The 27804-nt window shown below is 39.0% G+C and overlaps 1 protein-coding gene across 1 annotated transcript in view; it reads right to left on the bottom strand.

Moving 5' to 3' along the window:
- The window catches only part of rbfox1 (RNA binding fox-1 homolog 1), a 172666-nt gene that overhangs the window by 46349 nt on the left and 98513 nt on the right, over positions 1–27804 (bottom strand). Inside the window, exons 3-8 of the mRNA XM_053339295.1 lie at positions 15135–15281; positions 14880–14933; positions 11818–11910; positions 6951–7011; positions 5431–5484; positions 71–203 (exon numbers count right to left, since the gene is read on the bottom strand). Of these exons, the coding sequence (XP_053195270.1) occupies positions 71–203; positions 5431–5484; positions 6951–7011; positions 11818–11910; positions 14880–14933; positions 15135–15281 (542 nt within the window). The remainder of the gene's footprint in view (positions 1–70; positions 204–5430; positions 5485–6950; positions 7012–11817; positions 11911–14879; positions 14934–15134; positions 15282–27804) is intronic.

Below are 27804 nucleotides of genomic sequence, written 5' to 3'. Positions count from 1 at the left end.
ATTGGATAACGAAGAGAGAAAAGGAGATACCAAAGAGGAAGAACAAGACAGAGTGATAAAGGATACTCACCCTCCATAAGCTGGGATGTGGGGAGGTGGAGCAGCCGCCCTGAATGTGTTGTACACGGTTCGTCCTCGACCTCGTAGGTGGGCACCTCTGTATGCTGCTGCTGCACTGGCTGCTGGGTAGGGAAAACCTGGTACTGGACACAGAGAACAAGCAAATGATACATATCTGCCCTGATGTCACAACCACCACCTTACCCCATACCAGCAGGCTACTGAGGTAATGCATGGTAGAGCACAAATAACTATACACTTGTAGTTGACATCTGCATTTGAATCCTGGAAAGAATGTCTAAAATGTTATCCAATTTCCAGATGTGGAAAAAAATGTGATGAGGAAAAAAGAAAGAATAAAGAGTGCGAGTGGCAGTAGAGTGGAGCTATTGCAGCGGTATTGTTATGAATTTATCATTAATCTTAATAGGGGACGACTGACACAAAGCTTAATTTTAGAGCTGGGGTGAGTGAAGGTTGAGAAGGAGATCGAGGTGCCATTTCCAACCCTAATTATACATCTCTTCAAAAAGGAGATCTAATAAAATGCTAATAGAAACAGTGAATCATTCATTGACCTGATGGAAAATGGAAGGTTTAAGCCACAGGATAAGAGTTCCTCAAAGAGAGACAAGGAGAGGAGTAAGGCTGGTAATTGTTCCTATTCATCTTTTGTCACCTTGATTTTATAACCCAGTGGCCTGGCAGCCCTTAAAGTCACACTGATGATTCCCACCAACACTGCCCTACTTTGCCATTGATCCAGGCTAAATGAAAAGGAGTGGTTGGCATATACAGAACAATTTGGAGTCATTACCCTCCAAATTACCCTTATACATTAACCTGTATAACACCTGGGGTAACTAAGGATTAGCAGCCCTAACTTTCTGGAACAAAAGAATCAAAAAGGGTTTATCCATTTTTACTATAGACAAGTTAATAAAACAGGTGTTTTTTAAGTATTTTGGGCAAATTCCATGTCATGTCTTGAGCCCTTAGGGTGAGTCCTTGTGAAGTCACAAGGTTTCATAAGAAAATTGCAAATCAAGATACACATCAGAATACTGACCAACATTTTTCTGTCTAAAAGGTTAGATGAAAACTGAAGAGATGTGTGGTAAAATGTTTGGCCATCAATCTCTAACTGCTGCTTACGTCTGATTCGGCTTCATTTTCAAGCTTTGACTTTTCCAGTCGGTCCAGAAACATGTAGAGCTCTTTGAGGGCAGGTCTGGCTCCGACAAAGTTCTTCCGACCACAGTTTCCTTGGATGCCCTCTCAGTGCTGTGAATCGTTGGTAGGCCAACAGGAAGCTTTCAGCTGACTGGTCACTGACGAGGTCTGTGTGCATAGCTCTGGACACCATGCAGCAGAAGACAATTCCCCACACTTTGAACTGTAAGGCAAGATTGGTAATGCAGTTTTTTCTTCATTAAAGATTTGGAATCTTCCTCCACAGAGCAAAAGTCCAGTGTCTTCATCTCTGACCACAGAAAGTCTGTTCTTTTCACCTGTGCCTTGGTCAGTGCTGACGTTGAGGTCTTCTGGGGTTGCTCCTCTTGTTATGAGGTCAGCAGTGTTCTGGTCACCTGGAATCCACTTCCAGTCTTCAACAGATTTGGACTTCTGGATCTCTCCAACTCTGTTTGCGAAGAAGGTCTGGTACCCGTAGCTGTCTCTTTGGATTGCCCCCAGCATGGTTTGACTGTTCAGCAGATGGAGCCAACGTTCAACTTGCATTTGACTGTGCTTTTCAATGTATCTTCTGAGTCTTGCAGGGAAGACAGCATCACAGACCTCAGCCTTCACTGGCTATCCCTTTTGGTCGAGTGGTGTGAGCTTTGCTTTGGACTGAACAACTTGCCTTGCTTGGTGATCTGAAGCTGGAGGCATCTGAAGTTTTGCCTCCAGCTTCTTGAAAAGCTTTTCTGACTAGAATGGCTCCTTTTTGTTTGGCAGGTGTTACAAGGCCTATTGGGTCATACAAGCTAGCGACTTGGCTGAGTAGTTGTCTTCTAGTCAGTGGGTTTGGAGTTTTTTCTCTCACCTCTTCTCCGAGGAGATTTTGACTGATTCTCATCTTTTTTCTTCTCTTTGAGAAGTTGATCGAGGTCATGAGGTACAGTTTGTCTGATTCAACAAGGTAGCCGACTCCAAGGGTTTTGTTGTCTCCTTCTCTCATTTGGTTGGGGAGAATGAAGACTTGATCTGACGATGTTGGATGTTCTGACGCATGCTTCTGCCTCCCACTTTGTCCTGACCGGACCCATGGCTTGAGGAAGAATCCACCAGCCTTCAGGATTTCTTCAACTGTTTTGGTGGTTTTGTCCAGCTTTTTCAGGTCATTATGGGATGTCAGAATGTCATCTACATAGGAATCCTCTTCAAGGATCCTATGCTCCTCCTCCAGGTGAGTGAACATCTCCAAAGAAATCTGTGGAGGTACATCTCCAAGTCTTCTATCCAAACAGAATTGTACGTTTTCTTGATGTCGCCCAGGGCATCATGGACTCCTCTTCTGAACCTGAGTAGCACTGCTCAGATGGGATTGAGGACATCAGGCCCTTTCAGAAGGAGATCATTCACGCTAAGCCCTTTAAACTTCTGGCTGCTGTTCCATATCAGTCGCACTGGTGTCGTGACAAAGTGTGGTTTGGCGCCACCGAGTGGCTGACCTACCATACTGGGCCTTTCCAGTCGGCAATGGTCTCTTTGATGAGTTTCTTTGCTGCGATCCAGGGATATTTTGTGTCCCAGTGAGGCTCATTAATGTGAGCATCTGCTTTCCCATAGGTGAGGTCTTGTCCGATAATCTCCAGCTCTCTTTCCTCACTCAGAGTCATGTCTTTGCTTCCTGGTTGACAGTTACCGCACCATCATCCTCCACACCGGAGTTCACAGGCTGCTTCGATGCTGTCCCATTTCCACCAGTCTAGGAACTCTCTGCCAGAAACTGTGCTTTTGGTTTCAGGTTTGAATTCTTGCATCTCAGCAATTTCTTGATACTTCACTGCTGTGGTTCTCATCGATCGAGCAAAGTGAGTCTCAGAATTGTGCAGATACAAAACAGCAATCAGAGTTGCTTCCTCCCAGTGTGTGATTGGCTGGTTTTGTGGTTCATTTACATGCACTGTGCCAACGCCGGCTAACATTCAGGCAGAGTTGAGCACACAAGAAGTGTTGAATGAGCAGAGACGCTGTGAGCCAGTGTGCGGTCACACAGAGCAGAGGTTAAGCATGCAGACAGAGTTGCAACACACAGGACACATTTTTGTTTGCTCAGATTAATATTTTCTGTTCAAAATATAAAGTGTGTTGTTGCAAGAGTCCCACTACGGCTCAGATAAGTCTCACTGCGTGCTAATGTGGTACAAAAATAACGCCATATTAACACCATATCACATAAATGTATCTTATTGCACATATGGCATCCTATGACAATACCATGCTTGAATTCACTGACCTATTCTTTCACAAATATTTGTAGATGCAGACTGCATGGCTACATGCTTGATTTTTTGCACCAGTGGCAATGATAGATGATAGATTCAATGATTAAGAACTGTGTGCCAATAGTTTTGTCTATATAGTGTATATTGGGTACCCATAGGGTAATCTGGTATGAAAGTGACACAGGATGAAAGTCACAAAGCAATTTTGTCTGAGCCTATAAAACTTTGATATATGAGTCAGCACATACAGCACACAACATTTACCAGAACTGCAAAAAAAAAAAAAAAATATGAATGAAGTTGTGTTTATTGCTTCATGTGTCATAGTGATCATCATTTGACAGATTGTTTAGTACTTTAACACACCCTGAATTGTGCCATGTTAGTGTAGAAGGTGTGTGTTACAGCAGGCTCTAGTCCAATCAAACCACTGCACCTACAGTTTCCCGGGACAAGGACGAAGAATGTCTTGTGTGTGAGGAGACACTGACCTCATCCTTGTCTGGGGAAGTGTGGGTGCAGTGTGTCTTTGTCTCAACTGGTCCCACATGGCATGTGCTGAGGGAGCAGAGCACTATATTTGTCACAACAGTGACAATGAATAAAAAAGAAATGTATGTTCAAGAGAATCTATATTTACGTTACAATAGCAATTGCATTGATCATTTGTATTACTGTTACATTTTATTTCAAAGTTATACTGCTCATATTGTTGGTGTTACTATTACTGTTTGATGAAATCAAAATTACATTACATAATTTGTATTAAGATAAAGGACATAATATGTTTTGACAAAGTCAAAAGTAACAATGCAATTCAAGGTCATTTTAAACTGAAGTCCACATTTCAGATTTATACAAAAAAACACTGGTGTTGATAGACCATAAATGTGAGAAGTTGATCACGAAAAAAGTAGTTGCTGTCTACAACATTATATTTCAATTTCATATTGGTTGTCCTCTATTATCATCTATTAGCATAGCTGCTATCTCAAGACCCAAGCATGGTGTAAATATAAATGTATGAAATATAATATAATAATATATGTTTTTTAATTCTGACACAGTCTTGACAGTTGACCAAGAAATGATGTGTTCATTTAATTCTCCCACAGTGCATTGTGATGCTTACATCTGAATCAATTAAGACAAACTTGTATGACCGAAATCATGACTTAGTAATAACTTAATAGCTGAAATAGTAGAAAACAAGAAGCCTGGAAAGATTGTATACAATTTGCAAGTGTACACATACACACGCCTCAATGGTATTTTGGGTACTTGAAAGGTGAGACAAAGGTAAATCAATACAAAGCCATTTAGTAATTAAAAGAACGTGGGGGTGAATTAGGCAAACAACTGTCTGGAGAAATTGAAAATATTGATTTTAATTTACAAAATGTATTTCATACCTTTTAATGTCCTTGCAGAAATGGAAAATTAGGTTTCCTTCTCTCTTGCCCTTTCCTTTCCTTCACTCCTTTTCTCCTCTGCTACATTCTTATATCTGTCTTTGTTCCTCTTATCACAAAATCCAGGTATTTTTCACCTTAATGGCCATGGTTAATGACAGAGTGGGGGTTGGGGGTTGGGGGAGGTAAATGCAGAGATGGCCAAGATTGAAGGTAGCCTGTGGTGATAGTGGGGGTTGCAGAATGTGTTTGTTTTGCAGCAGAGATGACAGTCTCTTGTTGTGTTTGTGCAACTCAGCATAGTTCTCAGCCTATAAACAGACTTTGCCTGGTTGCATGTTGCTTGGAAGGAAAGCAGAGAAGGGAGAGGTGACAGAGGTTAAAATGAGAGGGAGGGGAAGGACAAAATGAAGACGTCAAAGAAACTAAAGAACAAAAAGAAAAAAGGAGGAGGAAGATAACGACAAAGGAGATGGTGACAGATGGAGAAGGGCATGTCCTCCTACCTGCATAGAATTCTGGGCTATAGACAGCGCTGACCACTGGATTTAACTTCCAGCCTGTAAAAAGACATACAGGAAAACATAGAAAGAGACAGAGAGGGAGGGAGAGAGATACAACAGGGAACAGTGTTTAAATTACATGTATATGTTCTGAGAACAGTAAGGTCACATGAAATTTTAATGACAAAACAAAACCTTTGTATTTTTAACCCTTACATACTGTTCAGGGTCAAATTTGACCGATTTTTACATTTGAGAGCTGTAAAAACACAGTAGAACATTTATTTTAGCCAAACCTTTCCTAATGTGACCCACAGTATACAAAAAGAGAAACAAAATGCATCATTTCTATACATTTTTTTATCAATTTGTGTACTGCTGATACATTTTTTTGTATATGCAAATGTACAAGTTTGGCCTGTGTTTACTTAAAAAATTTAAAATCAGCACTCAAACATGTACTAATCGTATTCTATAAAATATTGTCCTGGACCATAAAATAGTGATCGTGAATGTCTGTTTTCCATAATATTAATGAAACATTTATTAATGACTGATGGGGAATTTATGAATGTGAGTTGGTGTAGACACTAATTATCAATCAGAATATGAACAGTATGTGAAGGTTGAGCTTATACCTCTTTGACATATCAGATGCCAAAATCATTTTCATTGTCTGCTTCAAATTGCAATTCATATACAGAAAAACTAATATGGTTGAATTATATTTTTACATGACATAACAACAAAACATTTATATAGAACATATGTTGTAACACAAAGCACATATAGTATTTTGAACAGCTATGTAAATCCAGGCAAGTCCGAGCAATTGGTTATAAGAGGATACACCAGTGATTCAAAATACTCGAGTCGGAGGGCTTGTGAGACAGTTAAAAAAAACAAAAAAAACCCAACAGCATTTACTCCCTACTTTGGTTTAATTCTCAATTCAAGACACGAGTCTGTGGTCATGCTAGCAGCTCTGTAAGTCCGTACTTAGTCACAGCAATGCCTTGAGCTAAATGCTGACGCTAGCATGGCAACACAGTATCATTGACAACGCTAATATGCTAATGTTTAGCAGATATTATGCTAATCATATACCACCATGTAGTTTCACCATATTAGTTTAGCGTGTTAGCATGCTAAAAATTTAATTGGCACTGAACACAATGTTCAGCTGGAGCTGAATGTAATTTATTTTACAGATATTTGGTCAAAAACCAAATATCCCATACATTATAATGTTGTACTAGAAATGTTAAATGATCTATCCAAACTACAAAACTCTGCTCAGTTGTTTTTCCATGGAACACATCAACAGATCTATTGTGTAAGGGGTCAACCAGGTTACAATATTCACATCCAAGTTTTAAAAATGTCCTTTCAGAAAACTTTGGGTGATGCCACTGATGCTATATTCTTAAGTAATACCTACATTTCTGCAACCCCAACCCTACTCCCTGGAAGCTATCTTTCATGTTCAATGCATCCATTAATCAACACAGGCTTGGACTTACCATTTGCATAGGGGTTGACAGTCTTCTTATTTGTCATTACTCGGGCAGTTGCATTGTTGACCTACAGCAGGTAAAGAGACAGCTCCATGAGTTATGGCAGTTATTAGTAATAAGTGATGTACTTGTTAGAGTAAATCTGCATGCATGGTCTCCTAATGTAGTAAACAAAGGAAATGTTCCAAAACAGAGGCAGTACACTGTATCATGACAAACACCCATGTCAAGTGTGTGTTTTTCAAAATTGCATTCAGAAACACTGAAAAAAACATCCAAAACAAATCGGTTGTCTTTCTCATTTGCATATTTTCTATTTTATGACGTTTTCCAGCATGCTCTCCCCAATTACAGTGACATTTCAATAAACATACGAACAAAAGTAAAGAAACAACAGATGCACTTGGCAAAATTATGTTTTGTAAATGTATAGATGCATGCGGTGGGGAGAAGGAGGAGAAAAAAATAGACAAAGGAAATGTAATTTAAAGGCAAAGGATAATATAATATGTTGGGAGCATTATGCAACATCCAGTCAACCTTAAAATGTGAGAAAAACTGTTGTGACGAAAGCAACACAAAGCATTCACATTCGGACAACAGCCTCTCTAATTCATTGCAAGAATAATTATTGAGAAAAAAAGAAAAAGAAAATATATGTACTGAAATTAACCAACCAAGTCAATCAACCAATCAAGTCATTCCAAATTCAAACAACGGCTAACAGGATACATAAAAATAAGGGTGCATTGTCTTCCAAAATAAAATAAAATAAATTAATAAACGGGTATCCAACAATCTCAGATAGATGTGCAAACGAATTCATATCTCAGTCAGTATCGCTCGCACACGCAGCTTCAGGAACACTTAGTGAATGGTCACGCACGCCGACACGCAATAAAATATGTATGTCAATATACAGCATCAACTCAACCACAATTCAAAAAGAAATGTCACGTGAGTTTTAGCGTTGAAAACGTTCCAAAGAGAGAGGAAGAGAGAGAGGAAATGCTGGCAGAATGGCTTGCTCGCCCACACTTACCATTCCCAAACCTTTTGGCCCCGCCCACTTGTTTGTGTACTGTTACCGTTGTAACTGTGTTGGATGGGGCCCTAAACAAGCTATCGTTGGAAGGATGGTGGGGGGAGGAGGGGATGAGAAAGGAATAAGCAGCATCTTACTCAGGTGGCCAAGAAAACTTTGCAATCATTCCACTGCACAAACTCTCTCTTTCAGCTCTCTCAATACAAGCAGTTAGCCAGTTTCTTAAAGCATAACTCAGGCCATTTTGTCCTGTATTCATTCATCATAGTGGTTGATTTGGACCAAAAATGTCTCAAATTATTTACCACGTTATTACTACATGACAAAGTCTGTGTAGGCAGGAGGACCGGTTGGATGGATTGGTCAACAAAATATTGCAGTTTGTTTCCTGCTTGCAATAATGAAACAACATTATTGTTTGTTTGTTTTTTAACTAGGACTATGCTCATCTCCTAATCTTAAGCATGTGGTAACTAAGTGTGATTACAAAGGTTCCCTAACCTTAACAAAGTACCCAAACCATGATCTGTCCCTAACGCTGACCAAGTCATGTTTGTGCCAAACCCAACCAGTCCTTAACCATAGTGCTATCACATCATGTCACTGATTTATTTGTAAGGTTCTGACAAATGGTCATATCAGAAAAAGTGGCTGTATCTTTCTAAAGGGCAGTATATGGACAATTTTTCACTTCCTTAACTAGCCACACTGCTTTCTGTGCTTTGCTACACGTTATCACAACTGAAAAGGGATTACATCTTACATGTTGAAAAATAATGCTGCATTTGAATGGTTTTGTATCTGAGAGTTCTAGTCTGGAAGCTGAGGGAGCAAAAAGAAGGCTACAAGGCTTCTCCCTACAGTATTTTACTTCCAAAGAGAGGATTTGGCCTCAGAACTTTTTTACAGTAATTTGAACTGATTTGGCTAACAATCCATTTGCACATGGTATTGATGAAAGGCAGAAATGGGCTGTAAATGCACAAATAGCCAGAGATAAGAGTTGAGACTCAGATCAGGGATTTGGTAAATGATGTTGAATAAGCTTAATAATAAGAGAATAAGAGTTTAGAAGGTCAACAAACAACATCATCAAAAAAGGAAACATAGTGGTGCAAAGATTCCAGTGATGAAATTATTTACAACCTGCATCATAATATAAAGATGTGAGTGCCTTTGTTTATGTGTGGTGAATCATGTTTCTACATTTTGTACACATGAATCATTCTGTACACTGTCTTGTTCTCAAGACAAACAAGTGACACAGGTACAGTTGTGTGTATTTGGTGGTGCAGTACGTGAGAAGGAAAGGAAAATATAAGATAGTAGACCTTGGACTAAGTAGTAGTGTAGTACTGCCAAAAGAGGAGACATTTGATCAACTGCAAAAACCTTTTGCACTGCAGCATCTGAATAGATGGTGGTGCAGTGGGTAAGGAAAAAAGGGCTTGCTGAGATGAGCTGCCAGAGCCACAAGATAAACAATAAGTTGTTAGAAGGAGTAGTGTTGAGGGAAGAAAAAAGGACCAGCATGTAGGTCATGCATGAGAGAGCTGTTAACAACTACTCACACTAGATGTTGATAGGATTGTTCCATTGATTTGATGGAACAGAAGAAACAAAGGACCAATGTGGTCCATGTGTCAGACTGAAAAAAGAGCAGAGGCCAAGATGCAAGTAGGGTGACTGTGTTATCATGTGGATTGTTTGCATTTTGAGAACCATAGATGCTTTCATCGATGTATTTGCAGAGAGAAACACAGATAATAAGTTGAAGAAGTAGGCCTACGGAGTGAGGTTGAACATGTTACCTGTGTGGACCAACATGGCTGCTTGGGCCCTCAGAATGATTGGTGATGGCAAATTGTTTTTAGAGTCTAAATGGCTTGAGATGATGCTGTTGTTGGCTTGTAAAGACCATTGTGTGATTATAGAGTATCTGATATCCAAATATCAGATACTCTATAATCATAATCTGACTTGACTCCAATATTACTGGCAATGTCATTTGTTATGAGTATCCTAGAAATTGGATGCTTTCAGCAGGGACTGCTGTTGTTGTTGATTATTAAGTATGCAGGATAGAAACCACAAAGTGACATGAAAGTTAAAATGTGGAAGAAGGTATGATTGAAACTTTGGCTGCTTTTTGTTAGCTACACAAATACAGCAGGAGAAGAGTCGCCATCCCAAGTGAAGAATCATAGGGTCATGTTAACAAGTACGAGCAAGATGGAACACAAGATTGACTGACTGATTGGTATAGCATGTAGACACCGAATCAGACTGACATCGTGAAAAGAAAGCTGAGCGTGAAGGCAGTCTATATCCCATGCCATTGGGGGCATAATGGGGGGGGGGGGTTATGACCAAAATAATTAGATTCTGGATATAAGCAACCGAAATGTTCTTTGTGGGGCAGCAAGGCTGACCCTCAGCCTTTGAGTGAGGAACTCAGACACCAGGCAGGAGATCAGCATAGAACACCATTCCTTGACAGCAAAAGAAGTCGGTGGAGGTGGTTTGGCACTCTGTTTAGGATTCCTCCTGACCTTCCTTGCTTTGTGTGGAGGTATTGGGGGATGTTCAGAACACCCTGTAAGGGATTAGATATCCCATCTGATCTAGATATGCCTCAGGATCCCCCCAGAAGATGCTGGGGGAAGGTGCTAGAAAGAAGTATGTTTGAGCTACCTTGTTTAGCCAGCTGCAACAGAGACCAGGGTAAGTGGTGAAAAAAAGGTTGGATGGGCAGATGTAGGAAACTTGCCGTGTTGCCAACCATAGTAATAAATTACTATTAATCTATTTGTAGGTACAACAGGTTTATATATTGCCTGTTATGAAGAGTCAACAATAGAAAAATGCAATAGATGGCACTGAACCCAAAAGCTGTCCAAAAAGCCCCAACCTGTGATTGTTGGGTCAATTCTGCCTAACCATCAGAGACTTATATGATTCCCATTCTAGCTGCAGCCCATATGGTAAAGTCCACATTGTCCTCAGTACAGACTCAACAGTATGGTTAACAGTTAGAAAAAATATATTATGGACTCTGTTGGGTGTCTTATGCTCTTGTACACAAGTCACAATTCAAGAAATTAAAATCACTTTGTTGAAACTTGAGTGAAAAATGGACAGAGTTATGCTTCAAGGTTGGTGTAGTCTAGCTGCTATTCTGAATGGACACAAGTAATTGAAATAGCACTTAGGTAAGGTCATGCTACTGAATCAGGTTAGTTGTGAACCTTGCATTTTGCTCTTCAGGTGTCCTCAAATTACTATGTACTTTCTCTGTCCATGGACAAGCGAGAATTGAGGTATTTTTTATTGGGGGAAAGCTCTTTTCTACATAAAGATAAGAACACCTTTGCTTTTGAACATTTATGACCAAAATCCAAAGCAATCTCTGCACCTTTCTAAACACAAATATGTCTAGCTATAATACCTGCATAGTTTGTGGATTTTCACTATTAAACATTTGGTGAGGCCAAATGTCAATACAAAATTAAGTCAAACAGAAAAAAGTAACAGAAAAGTAAACAAACAAAATATAAAACAAGCAAAGTCTCTCACACACAGTAATGTTAGGCTACTTATATGTCAACATTTATTTGTGTTTGGGTCAAAGAAAGGAACATAGTGAGGCATTGATGATTTGACAATTTGATGTAATGGGAAAGACAGCAAGATGGAATGTGATGGTAGGCTGTCAAACGCTCGCATACACAAACACATAAATACACAAACACACACATACACACACATAAAAAAAGAGGACAGGGAGAAGGAAGTTGAAAGTTGAAAGAAACATTTGAGAACATGCACCTCTATTTTACGGCCTTCTACCACGGTGCCGTGTAATTTCTCTCTGGCCCTGTCGGCGTCCACACTATGTTCGAATGTTACGAACCCGAAACCCTGCATGCAGGACGGAAAGAGGCAAGAACAACATGCAGATTATTTTGTACATATTATACTCAACATTACAGTAAGCAACAGCTTGTGTCCATAGGAGCACAGTAGACAAAGCAAACAAACAAACAAAAAAAAAAAACATTTACTACTTCTGATTTTATATCCAATATCAGTCCCTATCCAATAATATTACACAGGTGTAGAAAAAAGGAAAATTCATTAATGAGAAGAAACTGACATCATCAACAGCTGTTTGCATGCCCAGCTTTCCATTGTAGTTTGGCACATATGCAAATGATTTTCAGGGTGTACAGTCAACTTGCAGAAATGTGCACATAACAATTACATCATGTGTTCCCTTGCAGCTATTGGGAAATATAATTTGCACTTTAATAGTAGCAGACATACTACTCATTCAAAATAATTTATTAAGTTATTGACAGAGAGAAGTGGACCAGACTTCTTATTTTTAATTTGTGAATGTTGATTTGGGCTGCTGAAATTTAGTTAGTGAGTTGAAAAACTCAAATGCAAACCGTGCTCATGGGTTTCAAGTATGCACTTGACGGCTATATATAAAATATCATGCTTAAAGATGGAGTATTTCGCTGTAATTTTGCATTCTTACCAGTTATTTTCCTGTTTCAACACATTTTCCTAAATACTGTTAAGAGCAGGATAGGGCCCTCAGATGTTGCAATGGGAACAATGATTTTACTAACTTAACCCTCGCAAAAACTGAATTAATACCAAGCATCACTGAAGAAGTAATTATTCACAGCTGTTATTGAATTGATTGAATTTAATTTATTGAAAGCAGCCCACTGTTTTCTCTCATTCTTACTTACACCGTCAGTAAATTCAGTTCTTAAGGGTTGATAATAATAATTTAGTTTAGTTTATTTGGAGCCCCATTAGCTGTTACCCAGGCAACAGCTACTCTTCCTGGGGTCTAATAAAAATATTAATAACAACAATAACAATAATAATAAATAATAATAATAATAATAATAATAATAATAATAATAATAATAATAATGACTGAAATATCATAAAAAGAAAGTCATAAATGCCTGCTGTTATAGCAGGGACTTCACCACTTTCATAGCATGTACAGTAGTTAGAAATACTTCATCTACTGTAATCTTGCAAGGCATTTGGGCAAATACATCCTTCAGATGAAGTCATAAAAGAGGAAATTAAATCTACCAAAAGAATGGAAGGAAAATGAACTTCTTTATGGCATGACATCAGCAATAAGAAAAGCAATAATAAGAAGTACATCAGCAGAAAAACAGAAAACAATCTTTCTAAACAGCAGGAATTTAAAAATGTTAAAAGGAACTTCATCTTTGAAACAACAATAGTCAAACAACAGTTAGGCTCAGGATGTCTGGTTGGAAGAGGAGAGGATGTTATAATACACCAGTATTTATCAACTATGACTCTAGTGTGGTGATGGGATAGAGAGGAGATAGACTTCATTAACTTTGAATCTGCAACACCGCTATCATATTGTCCCTGAATAATGTGAACACTTTATCATTGTGTATGTCACTGACTTATTGTGTACATGACATGTTGCTCTGTAGCTCAGCTTTTTGTTTTAGAACATTATGTCTGCTGTTGTGTTGTCATGAATTTGTGAATGTTATCAATCATGAGCCAAGTATTGTCCCAATTCTCCACATTTAGCCCGTATGGTCAAACATGTGGCTCCTCTGCTCTGTTCATCCATAAATCCAAACTGACTCCAAAACTGTTTTTCATTTTTACAATTTTTCACTATATAATATAGTGTTACTTTTTTTTTTACTATATTTTTTACAACTATTGTTTGTTTGTTTTATTGCGTGTACTTACTTGTTATTTATTGTTCTTTATTCTTTCTGTTGATGCTTGTCTTTTTTACTGTCCTCTTGCTGCTGCTGCTAAATTAGCCCAGCGTGGCACTAACAAAGGGATATCCTATCTTATCTGATATAGATTTTGAATGTGAACATTTTATCAAAGCACTTAGCACTTTAGCACTCAAGCACTTTAGCACCTAAACACTTTAACACTCAAGCACTTTCTGGTAACCCAAATTCTGGTTCTGTCAAGAATGACATGGTTTTCTGCTTATTGTTTATTTGTCCACTTATTGTACTTTTTTTCTCCTCTCTTTCTTTCTTTTTATTTTATTTATTTATTTTTTATATTTTCATTTTATTTTAAATGTATTGTATTTAAATGTATTGCCCCCAGGGACTAAAGACAGAAGCTGCTGTCTATAATCTTGTGTATTTACATGTTAATGTTTTAATCAATATGCACTGTCCCTGTTTTCTCAAATAAATAAATCTACGAATCTAAAATAGTGCCTACTTTTAAATTTGCTGCAATATTTTCATAGTGAGAAGACAGTGATGGCAAAGTGATGCCAGATGGTCATTTCAGGATGTGGATATATATTTTAGTCAGTGGGATGTAATACAGTAATCGGTATTTACAGGAGCACTGTGTTTATTTTGTTTACAGTAGATTTGTGAAAACTTGTGTAAAAGTTGTGATGTAAACTATGAAAGTCAATCATCAAGGGGCCAAATACTTTAGCTGCAGTGCCAGATTTAGCCCATGGGCGGCTATTTGCCTACCACTCACATATGGTGTATGATATTAACTTCAGTTTATAACTACAGTTGAACTGAAATGTATTGATCTGAGCCCAGCAGAATTTGTATAGTCTGACTGTAAATTGGGAATTCAAATTCATAATTTACATAATGTTTTACTCAACTAATTGAAACACTTTACAGGAACATTCTACTTTGTATTTCCTCTGTTACTAAAGGTAGATCATCACACACAAAGAAGCAGAACTGTGTCTAAATTTAAACCAGTGTTGATTGATAGATATGTTTTAAACTGTTACTTTAAAAACATTCAGAAAAACTGAATTTCGGGGCATGCTTGGAAAAAGCATCACGTACCTTAGATCCACGCTCATTGAAGATGATTTCCACATCTAAGATTTTGCCAAATTGCTGTAAAAAGACAATAGTTAGTGATTGATTTTTAAAACTCTTGATGCATTTACTTCATAATGATATTGTTTATTGTTATACTCAAGTAGTAGATGACTCAACTCCTTTACCTTTCTTTTTTGTTAACTAATAATTAAAAAATGGACCTGACCTGTCTCAAATTTCACAAATGTCATTTTTGTCAGATATTGTTGTACTTACGCCAAACATTTGCCTGAGGTCTGGGTCTCTAAACCTGAAGGGGATGTTGGAGACATGAAGTCTCTTGGGTTGGGCCTTGCTGTCTGTGCTTTCAGGTACACTCTGTGTTGGTGGCTGACTGTCCGACTGGGAAGCTTCATCTGTCTGCTGGAAAACACAATGAAGGAGCCAAATAAAAAACGTACAAAGGCAATTCCAGCAGCTGTGAATGCTTGACATCTTTAGCATGAAACTCTGATGTTTGTTTGGTTGAAAAGAAATCATAGGTTTATTTTCTGTTGACATGACATTTAAAACATCATCATGTAACGTCACCTTAAAGACTGTGTAAAGTGAATTCAGACATTTTCTTCTAAACACATTAAATAGGTCATAAATGTATTTTGAAAAAAGGTCTAAACCCGCCCCTGCTGCTGTAGAGGTATAAATACATTCAGCACACACTACTACTATTACAGTCTACAGTTAGCCAGTTAGCTGAATTAGCTGCTGAGCTAGCAGCCGAGTTAGCAGCAGAAAGCTCTCAGACGTAGCGTCCATGTTTCGGGTAGAGGTGGTGACTTTGATTGACACTTGGTAGGGGGCGGGGTTTCAGCGAACTCGGTGGGCACTCCCACAGTGTTTGGGAGCAGAGGAAAGGCTAATTCTTTTATACAGTCTATGATTGACAGGTAACACTTGGTAGGGGGCGGGGTTTCAGCGGACTTGGCGGGCACTCCCACAGCGTTTGGGAGAGGTTGCTTTTTACACAACTTTGAAGCCTAATTTCATATATTTGGCGATTTTTTTAATCATTCAGATTTGGCAGGGTGGTTAACAACACACTTTTCTGTGGTATGTCAAACTCAGAACACATATTTATTCTTACTTTACACAGACTATAACCAACCAGCAGGAGTCTCTACTGCAGTAAACTTTCTCATTTATTAGCTTTTTCTAAGGCCTTGAACCAAAGGCTCAGTTGTCAAGACATTGGCTCAGTTTGAAGTCAACTCTGTTAATGACGTTCCTTCAGTCTTTAGTCCAGAGTCCCTTCAGTTTTACTGCAGTTCCACAGTTTGAATATATTTTTGAATATGTGAAGGGAGCATGTTGGTCTTGGTTTGATCAGTTCTTACATGAGTAACTCATATTATGTGAGAACACAGGATCAGACCACAGGCCACTGATCCATAGAGCCCATGAATTAGGCAGAAGTGATTATAAATAGTGACTGAGATGTGACTGGGAAAGAGTTATTGCATATTATGGAGACATAATATACAGACATAATAGATGGTCATGTAAATGTACAGAGTTCCAGCATCAGTCTGTGTTTGTCCCTTATGCCTCTGTGTGAGTGAGATCAATGGCTCTTAAATACTCTTAAATACAAGAGGGGACTCCACAGTCTCCTGTGTGCATGTGTGCGTGTGTGTATGTGTGTGTGTGTGTGTGTGTGTGTGTGTGTGTGTTACAATAACTTGGTTGTGTGGAGGAGGCACAGTGTGTGATATAAATGTGACATTATTATGGTGTTAATGTTTCCATTCTACTTTGGTTATTTAAAATAAATATACTGGGCATGAAAACTGCCAGGGAATTTCTTTCTTTCTTTCTTTCTTTCTTTCTTTCTTTCTTTCTTTCTTTCTTTCTTTCTTTCTTTCTTTCTTTCTTTCTTTCTTTCTTTCTTTCTTTCTTTCTTTCTTTCTTTCTTTGTCTCTTATTCACAAACAGTCCCAGGCTTAAAGCCAGCTAAAAATACAGAACTGCATAGTCGTGTGCGTGTATGTATGTATGTGTGTGTGTGTTTGTGTGTGTATGTGTGTGTGTGTGTGTGTGGGTGCATGTGTGTGTGTGTGTGTGAGAGAGAGAGCTTGCGAAGAAGCTGCATAAGGCCAGCAGACTGTAAGTCTTCCAACACTTAGGTATATACCGGCACATATGGAAAGAAATGCATACACACACACACACAGCAGGGACTGCCATCTGTGCAGAGCTTCTCGATGGCGACATCCGCCTACACTCACATTGAATCAATAAAACAAACAGGGAGACAAAACATCTCATCTCATCCTTTTTGGCACCAGAAACTGAGATGTGAAGCAAGGCCAGGTTGAATGTTTTTTGACACGTTCGAGATATCAAACAGTTAACATCAGGTTACCAGTGAAGGAAAGAATACGATAAAATGTAACCTGAAGAAGCAGGTTGGGTGGGGGGGGGGGGGGGGGGGAGTAACTAACCAATGCATCAGCAATGGATCAAATGAAGCATAAATACTGGTAGGTAGGAGCAGTTGGGTTCAGTCTGGGTTTTAGGCTTGTGTGAGACACTGGGAAAAGCTTCCAGTAATCAAATCCAAGTTGAGCTGAAAGGTTCATTCTTGATCTCGGAAACAGCAGCTTGAAAAATGGTCTGAACCTGAGGTCCAACTCACTGTCTGAAGTTTTCAACCATATATCATGGCCCTCCTCAGAGGTTGGAGCTGCTCAGTTGTCATGGTGATAGGACATGTGAAACTGGTTATGTTAATTAGGTCAATTATGATAACATAACATTATTTACCAAAAAACAGCATTACAACAATATGTATGATATATAAAAACTATACATAATGTATATTCCCATCTGACACTAGCTAACCTCTTTGTACTGGTCTCCCTTCATGTACCTCATACAGGATGTACATGAAGACTCGTGAAAACAGTTAGTTGGACTTTGTATTGAGAACATTTTGCTACGTTCAAAGTTGTAATCAATCCTTGATCCTCGGTTGCTGGCATGGCTGTTACTTTGCAGATGCATTATAACACTAAAACTGCCACAAATACATTCATTCATGGAGAACATAAAAATGACTTTCTTATTACCTTTTCTGTCTGTTTTTTTGTCTGACACTTTGTATCTCATCCCCATCTGTCAGTTTTGTTCTCTCTGCTGCCCCCCCCCCCTCACCCATACTGTGGGGCTCACAGTGAGGGGAAAAGAGGTTGACGTCACTCTATAAACACTCCAACCAGATGAAGTCACTCTTAGTGGACGTACACACAGCACAAACACTGACATGACTGAGAGAGAGAGGCTGAGAAATGTCATTTTTTACCTCCAACTGCAGAACTGATAGAATAAGTTCATCCATTTACAGCCTTTTACAGCTGCTTATATGCTTTTCCCTGTCCCGACTTCACTTCTTCTAAACACCTATGATGCAATGGTAGTCCACTTTTTCCATTACTTTGACAACAACATGCGATTGGTGTGCAACATTTTTGCTAAAAGTTACTACAACTCTCATTGAAAATCAACCACTACATATATCCAGAGTATATCCAGAGAATGCTAAAGACCACTCTGAGGTTTTTACATTTATGGCCAAAACCTACACATTTTCATGAATGTAAAAAAATACAATCACTGTTATGGAATCCTAGAAACATCATCACTCATTTCAGGCTATATTTTATTCAACACATAAATAATAGAATGAGGTAAATAATTGAAATGGTTAATACAAAGCTTTTTCCTTTGCCAACACAAATTTACAAAATCATATCAAACTACCATTCCACATGTAGGGGATTAAACAGAACATTGAATTATCATCCAATCAGCTATTTACACTAACTGTTGGAATTCTCCTTCTCATTTTTTTTTTCTCTAATTTTTCTTATTTTTCTTTGTGTACTTTATAGATAAAGTGGATTCCCAGATCATTTACATGCAGTTAAGTTATGGCTGAAAGATTAGGCGTCAGAGTGCAATTTTCACATTACACATGCATTAGTTTTAATTAAACAGCAAAAAAAAGAAAAGAAAAGAAACTGATAATGCCATCGGCCTCTGCATCGTATTATCGTATCATAACTGCATGAGTAGCTCATTAATGTCCTCAATTTTGAATGACATCATTACATCTGACAATAATTGGGTCATTTTAATTATACATCTAAGTTAGTGTTATTAAATGTAGAATCAATGAGTTGAATTGATAGAAAATAATAATCAGCCTAAGAAACACTCTTAAGTCCATTCTGTGCTGCATCTATTGGTCGCTCTGTCTTTTACTGTGGCAACTGAAAAACAAGTGTGTTCCAGTTAGATACCAGTTTCTATTAGATCACATAAGAAGACTAAATATGATAGATGTTGTCAGTACCTGTGTCTGTGTTTTTGGTATTTTGGGGGGCATGTAGGAGAGAAACACTCAGACACACATACAGAGAGTAGATGTGGCTAACAGACAAGGAAAAGAAAAGAAAAATAAAGCAATGAGAGGGAGATTTGACGCTGTGGGGGAAGAAATGCAGCAGACAGACAGACTGGGAGGGAGAACTGATGAGGCTTCCAGATGTATGCCTTCTTTTTGCTGCCAACAAGCTTTCTTTCTCTCACTCTTTCCTCTGGTAGAATTACTTGCAGCAAAGAAATCCTCAAACAACACTCACAGCACCCAATACATAAAAAGACCTGTATTTCTGATAAAGTCGATTAGAAAGGTGTTCAAAGATTAAAGCAGAGCTAGAAATATGCTTTTCTAGCTCTGAAACATACTGCTGATGACTGATTACCAGCTTTAAACTGTAACTTGTAACATACTGTAAAACTCAACAATGGGGCTGTGGTGTTGAAGCTCAGATCAGGTTGTATTTGTCTGTTAAGTTATCTATTTTGAAATTTCATAACTTTTTATGTATAAAAAGAATGCTTCTTGATTCAGACTCAACATTTTGGTTAATTGTATAACAGCTGGCGTTTATGTTCACTGGTCTTCAGCTGATAACGGTCAAGATTGGATTTAAACTGGGCAACTGCCCCTGGTTCACTGTGTGCCAGCTGATTTGTGGTGAGTGCAAATGTGTTTGTGAACACACTAAATCACAATATCAATGAGGTCCTTAAATAATTGTTCTGCTTGATAACACCTTGAGTTGTATTTTTGTAGTTGTTTCCATTATTTGGCATGAGGTGCAATAACACAGTAAGCTACAGTAAGGTCAGATCAGACAGTAAGGTCAGATCAGACAAGAAACACCAGCAGTCACATGACAATCTGACACTTTATCCTGATTATGGAAATGATTTCATTTGGAGGTCAAATTGAGTGTGAGTGTACCCCAGTACTCACACTATCTATCTCATATATGTATATATAGTATATATATGAATCATTATTATTTATAACATATTGCCAATAAAATAAAAGTAAATTGCAATATTTCTATATCACACAAATAGAGCAACACACTTCTAATTTGATATTACAAATCCAGTGGTTCAGTGTTTCCCACAAAGTTATGAGAGACTATAGTAGTTGGACCTCAGTCCAACCCTGTAGGGGGGTCCAGCTCCCCCGGAAGAAAATTGTGTCCATTTTTAAGTCAAATGCATCATTCTGGTGCACTCTGAGAGCAACATGAAGAGGTCATATCTACAAAAAGACATTTGTGCTGTAGTAATTTAACTGCTGGATATAGATAGATGACAGATGGAAATAAAGAAGATTTGTCATTAAGACTTTTTTCAATCTGAACCAACTAAAGCAGCATAAAGCTGCTGCTGTGTTTTAATCAGCATGCAGGTGTTTCACATTCAGAGGTTTGAGGCTGAGCTGCAGGGTTGAGTTGAGGTGTGTAACCAATGTGAAACAATCATAAAATAATGTTTTATTGATCTGATTCACCGGCTTTCTTACTATCAGCGCTCCCTCTCTTCATTCACTTTCTAGCTCGCTCGACCACAGCTAACAAAACAGTGTCCTGTAGCCGCTTACTAAGGGAGCAACTCTGTCCTCCATTCAGTGTCTGGACCTTTTATACAGAACAGCGAGAAGGAATAAATTAGTAGTATTCCTGCATTGAACAGACACTCTGAGAGCAGAGCAGAGCAACGTGATGAGAAGTGACAGTAAACTGAGGCTAACGCCTAACACACTGAAGAGAAGTGAAAAGCGGCCTGCGGCGAATTGACATGCAATCTTTATGTAAACTTGCAGCGTCCACACTTCGCCACTCTTCGGTGTGTTTCCGGCGTAGCATTAGCAAATAAATTCTCATCGTATCTACACGAATCTCGTAGGTGACCCATTTTCATATTCGTGAGTTGTTTGCATCCCTAATTTATAGTTCAATGTCGAATTCCTACTGTTGCATCTCTAAGTACGTGTGATATATGATCAAGCTTCTTCTCAACAATAACTGTATTTACATTCTTTCATTCACTGTCAGAGGTGTCTCATTGTAATTAAACTACTATAACCAGGCTCCTCAAACCATGCAGTTATCCATGGAGATTTATTTTTGATTCAGATAAATATTGCATGTGTGAATCAAGTTTAAGTCAAATCAAGAAAAAGTAAGCTAAGCTTTTTTGCAGTATAAAGGAAAATCAGTATTATTATGTAAAATAATATCAATTCTTTATGACACTTAATGCCAGCTGTGTTATGAATATTTATGAAAATGAACTGTGTTAGAAATATATGAATAGTCATTCATTTTCTGGTTTTGTCACCTGCAAGGGTGCACATGTATACTGTTAACACACAGCATTAAAAATCATATGAGTTCTATTACAGTGACTCAAAAATGGCCCCCAGAGATCAGTGGTCATTGTCTTTGGTGAGATGGACATATACATATACAGCTATAGAAAAACAGCAGAGGTGGTTGTAGAGGCTACACTTACAACTTGATATGCCTGTTGTTTTTAATGGGACATACTTCAAACAAGGATTGATTTCCATACCTTTATAAGTGAGTATCATACTACTGTCTGCTTGACTACTGACTACTGTCAAGCAGACAGTCCCCATGTCATATTTCTCAGTGGTGCACCAGAGGAAGTATAGTTTACACAAGATTACACCGAGAACTGAGAATGATGAGACCAAACCCTGAGACCTATAAAAATTGGTTCTAGCTGGAAAGATGTGGTTTATTTGCAGTATGAAATCATGAGTAGACTAGTCACAGGATTTTATGATGGTAGATATGTGATTTTAGTATTTTTAGTATCAACACTTGTCCTGTGTTGTCCGGTGTTCTCCTCAGACAAAAACGAAATCAGAAACCTATGTATATGTTTATATGAAATGTATATTCTCCCTTTATATCATTTTTGTTAACGCCCTTCCAGTCTTTCATCCCTCAACAGAGATGACAACTTTGTTACAATACAGCCAATCAAATATTTGTGTAAAGCAGTAATTACAACATACATAAATGAGCAAAGAAAATGGTCACACTGAGCCTAATAGCATCCTGCTACACAACACAGGAGTTCGTTTTCCTAGCCTTCTTCTTATCTAATTTATTTAACCACGTTTTTTCATGTACCTTAGGTCATTGAATGAACCATCATTATTCAGCTCCACTCTGAGCAAATGAGCAGAACCTCTTTTTTAAACCCTTATTTACACTGTGCCAAATCACAGCAGGAGTTATCTCCCGGCACTGTTCACGATCTAGATAGTACTTAATCAGCAGGTGTCCCAGCTGAACAAAGAGGTGGTGATTCTAACGGCAAAGTGTGAGGACCTAGAGGCACGATCGCGGAGATGTAATCTGCACATCTTTGATATTAAAGAAAGACGTGAGGACGGCATGCCCACTAGTACATTGCTGAACTGCTGTGGAAAGTATTGAAGCTGGACCAACCACCTGTCATAGACAGAGCCCATCGTACCTTACAACAAATCTCAGGTGAAGGACAGCAACCCGAGAGCCTTTGTGGTGAAGTGCCACTACTATCAAGAAAAAGAAGCAATTTTGTAGAAAGCCTTTACATCACAGAATCTGATCTCGTAACAGAGAGACAGGATCCGGGTGTTCCCCGACTACTTGCAGTCAGTGGCCCAACAGAGAGCTGTATTCAAGCAGGTGAGACAGCAGCTGCCTCTGTGTGAGGGAACCCGATACGGGATGTGGTACCCAACTAAACTCAGGACACGGGCCGGTGTTCAGAAAACCTTCACGGATCCAGCAAAAACAGAGGCTCATGATTTCCACCATGCAAGGACACACTCGTCTGCTACTCTGTGACCAGTGAGGATGAAAGGGGTAAGAAGTCAGCCTGGCTGACCGCAGGGACATCTGACATCTGACCGTGTCATGATTACCTCACGACACGATGTTGCTCTTTTTCTGTCTTGTTATTTACTCTACCCCTCATTATGGATGACTGATGTCGCCAGGAACATGTATCAATAGCAGTTAAAGATTGAGCTCCTGTGCTTTTAGTTTTTTCTACTGTCTTTCTTTGTTTTTGCCTTTTATGAACACATCGTTTCTGCTGTGTCAAGTACTCTGGACTTTTTTAATGAAGTCAGATATATTGCTCACAAACAGTATAATGATTGCATTAATCTATGCCTCAGTTAGTTTCATATCAGGAGCTGGTTATTGTTTTTGGACTTAGTAGTCGGTCTGGTACTTAGGTTGATGCAGACTCACATTGTGGCATAAACTGGTGACATTGTTACATATATTGCCAGCCACACACATGCACAAACATACATTGAAGTTGTCTAATTGACTTTGAATGTTGCAGCTGTTAAGCTAAATTGTTATTTCAAAAGGTTTTTTATGAGGTCTCAGCCCCTATAGGTAAGATTTTTATTGTGTTATTCCCTAATGGCTTGGGATGGGGGGAGAGTTCAGCCTCTCAGTTGGGGAGATGCCAGCAAGGGGTGTTACATGTTGCACTAGGGGTTTCTTGTGCATTGTACAACATTGTTTTTTTTGTTTTCTTCTTTTTTTCTGTTTTTTCTCCCTGTCTCTCTTCTCTCCCTCCCCTCCTCACTCTATGGTTGGAGATGTGGAACTACAACCACGTGAATTTACCCAAACATCCCTCAATCTCCATTTTTCAGTTATGGTCTTCACAGAAGAGATGAATAGGACTACAACAAAATTTGTGTGAAGTGAGGTTTTTTGTCATCTGATGAAACTCAAGGCAGATGTACTATTCCTACAGGAAAAACATTTACGCACGTCAGATATCCCTAGGTGAAAAAGAGGTGGTGTGTCACAGGTCTTACACTCAAAATTGGACTCAAAGTGCCGTGGGGCAGCCATCCTGATTGGGAAAACTGTGCAGTTCATATCTTCAAAGGTTGTGGTGTTTTGTTATTGTCCAGGGCAGACTGTATAATTTACCAGTGGTTTTAATTAACATCTACGACCGAAACTGGGATAACCCCCAATTCTTTAAGGAGCTATTTGGCTACATCCCAGAGTCAGGTATACACCACCTGATGTTAGCAGGGAGTTTTAATACAGTCTTGCAGCCTTCCCTGGACTACTCCAGAACCCCAGCAGACCCTATTTCTAAATCTGATCAGGTTATAAAGGCCTTCTGCCAGTCCAACTGAGCTCATTCACAATATAGATCAGCAACACTCTGCCTCCCCATCTGCGGACCTCTGTAAGAAGAGAATTGCACTGCAAAATGAATTATTATATGATATTATGATATATTAGCATCCAAGCAAGAAGAGGACAGGTTCTTAAACTCAAGACAAAGTCAATACAAGCATGGGGAATGCGCAGGTAGACTGCTCTCTCAACAGTGACAACATTCTGCTGCCAGCTTTATTACAGAAATACAAGCTATGGATGGCACTGTTAAAAACTACCCAAAAGACATCAATGACCAGTTTAAGCATTTTTATTCTTCCCTATACACTTCAGATGGCCCCCAGGATAATGGGTTTGTTGAGAATTTGGACTTGCCCACTATAAGTGATGAGGACAAAGCCATCTTGGAAGAGCCAATATCTATGAACGAAATTAGCCAGGCGATTAAATTAATGAGAAATAGGAAAGCACCAGGCCCTGATGGATACCCAATCGAGTTTTATAAGACTTTTGCAACTAAATTGGTTCCCCTATTGTGCTCAGTTTATGCAGAAGCACTTACCCAAAGGAAACTTCCTACATCCATGACCCAAGCCACAATGTCTGTATTGCCAAAAAAAGATAAGGACCCAACCAAACGTGAATCTTATCGTCCGGTTAGCTTACTCACGTGACTATAAAATACTCACAAAAATCCTTCCCTCGCATCAGAATCTATAGTGCCAAACATCATACGTACATCCTGATAAAACAGGTTTTTCACAAGTCACACAAGGTTATAGAAAACCATCTCTGTCAAATTACATTTTACACAAAGTATGCCAAAGACATAAGAACGTGTCCAAGGGCAAAAACACATAGGGGAAAGAAGGGAGACAAATAGAGATGGACGTACACAGACACGCAGACAAGCAAACAAACAAAACAAAAAACACCCTTAATGAGGTAGAGACATAAGAAATAAGGGACCAGACATGCACAAACAGAATTAGAGGTTTAGGGCAGGCCTAGCATTTGTTTCAAAGAGTCAGCAATGTTGAGCCAAGTGTCCAGAGTCTTTTCAGAGGCTCCATTTATGCGAGCTGTAGAGAGTTCCATATATATAACAACCAAAAAAGAAAGGGTCCATAAAGGACTGTTAATTATTTTCATGCGGTGTAGTTTCACAGGGGTGAGATATGTCCTATGAATGAAATTATAGTGGATCTGTTGGTGGTCTGGATTGCGTGACACTTCTGGGATGTTAGACCATACACCATGCCAATCAAACTCGTGACTCAGATTTGGGCAATCGCGCTCCCAGATCCTCTCTACAGGAAGGCCAAAGCGTCTAGGGATCACTAGAAACTGATAAAGCCTAGACACCATACCCTTGGTTTTTGACTGCACAGCAAACAGTTTCCTCAATGGATGAACGGGCAAAGATCTCTGCCAGGGGGACACCATGTACCTTAAGTGCTGATCTTAATTGAAGATAAAAGAAAAATGAGGAACGTGGCAGACTGAATGCATTTTCTAAATCAGAAAAAGGTAACAAACCAGCCTCACCAATTATGTCCTTTAAATAATGGACCCCCCGCTGTTCCCACTGTGATGCTTTTATAGGCCTCTCACCAATCAAAAGTGATTTATTATTGAATAACGGAGAAAGTGTATGCCAGTTACAAGATATATGGCGATACTTTTCAGCTACTCTCCAAATTTTGATGAGGTGAGAGATAATTGGGCCAAAGCGTACCTGGCATTGTTGATCGGAAATGTTGGCAAAAAGAACATCATGTAATGACCATGGTTCTGTCCTAGCATTTTCTAAAGAGCGACATGAAGCGGCGGTATCTGGGTCAAACCAGGTGAGGAGAGGCCTTAACACAAAGGACCAAAAATAAAGTTTAAAGTTAGGAACTGAAAGGCCGCCATCTTCCTCCTCTGTAAAGTGGCCATCTTAAGTCGCGCCGCTTGCCTTTCCAAATAAATTTAGATACCGCTTATTGCAGTTTGACCCAATAATCAGAAGGGGGGGAGAGGGGGAGCATGGAGCTCACAAAATTAATCCTGAATGATCTGAGCCTCTGGTCAACTCTCCCGTTGTCTTTAGCTGGGCGCATCAACTCAATAAAGATGATTATTCTACCTACATTTTTATAATTTCAGACAGTTCCCATTTTTTTTTTCAGATACTCACAAGTCCGCGACTTTGAACACATTTCATCTTTCCCATCTGAGCCGCTCATCAACCCACTCGAGGAGTGTCTAAAAATTGAGCCTTATCAAGTGGGCTCCTTATCTAAAGTATATAATATTATTAAAAAAATGGAGTGCTACTCCCTGCGAAACCTGAAGGTACAGTGGGAGGGGGACTTGGACACGGAGCTCTCTGAGGAAATCTGGCAAAAAGCGATCCAGAGAATCCATACATCCTCAATCTGTGTTAGACACAGATTGTTACAGTTTAAAGTTCTGAACCGACTACATCTCTGCAAATCCAAATTAGCCCAGATATATCCTGGTACAGACCCAAGTTGTATCAGATGCCATCAGGCCCCAGCCACTGTAGGCCACATGTTTTGGACTTGTCCAACATTGTACACATTCTGGTCAGAGATATTTGACACATTGTCCTACATATGCAAAAGAAAGGTTGACTCAGATCCTGTGATCACAACATTTGGATCTGCCCCTGGCAACAGTGGGATATCCAGACATCAATCAGACCTAATGGTATTCTCAACATTACTAGCCTGCAGGCTTATTCTTAAAAATTTCAACCCTAGAGAGTTATTGGGGGTTAGGGTTAGACATGACATTTTTACGTTGCAAATCAAGGTCAATGAAGTTACTACTGTATATATGGTTCCTCACCGGTCTAGGGTAAAACATTTTCCAAAAAGTATTTAAAGAAAAAAATCCAATTGGAGTCACGGGGAAGCTATTTTGTGTTTATGTTTATGGAAGTTACCAAATAGAGTTATTCGCCTGATAAAAAGTTAAGCTAGAGGTGCACCAGGTGCACAGTCCAGGGCTCCTTGGTAAAATTCAAAACTCATGGCACCCCTTTCTGGACTATAATAGAAATGAATTTGATGCAACCACTTTAAATTAGTAGCATCCTACCCTACCCTTTTCTCTTCCTCACCCTTTTGAGTTTCTTTCTCACTGCCTACTCTGCATTCATTTGTTTATCCTGTTTTTATTACTGTTAGTACAATGTATATGAGATGTACATACAGCAGTGCTAAATTGCCTTTTCTGTCTTGCTTTTTGTTTTGTCTGTATTTGTATTGTTCATGTTTCCACATTTTTGCCAGAAAATCAATAAAAACATTTTGAAATAA

Source organism: Scomber japonicus, chromosome 18, assembly GCF_027409825.1.
Source record: "Scomber japonicus isolate fScoJap1 chromosome 18, fScoJap1.pri, whole genome shotgun sequence".
NCBI classification, from domain to species: domain Eukaryota; kingdom Metazoa; phylum Chordata; class Actinopteri; order Scombriformes; family Scombridae; genus Scomber; species Scomber japonicus.
Note: the sequence above shows the minus strand (reverse complement) of the source record. Positions and strands in the feature narration are given on the sequence as shown.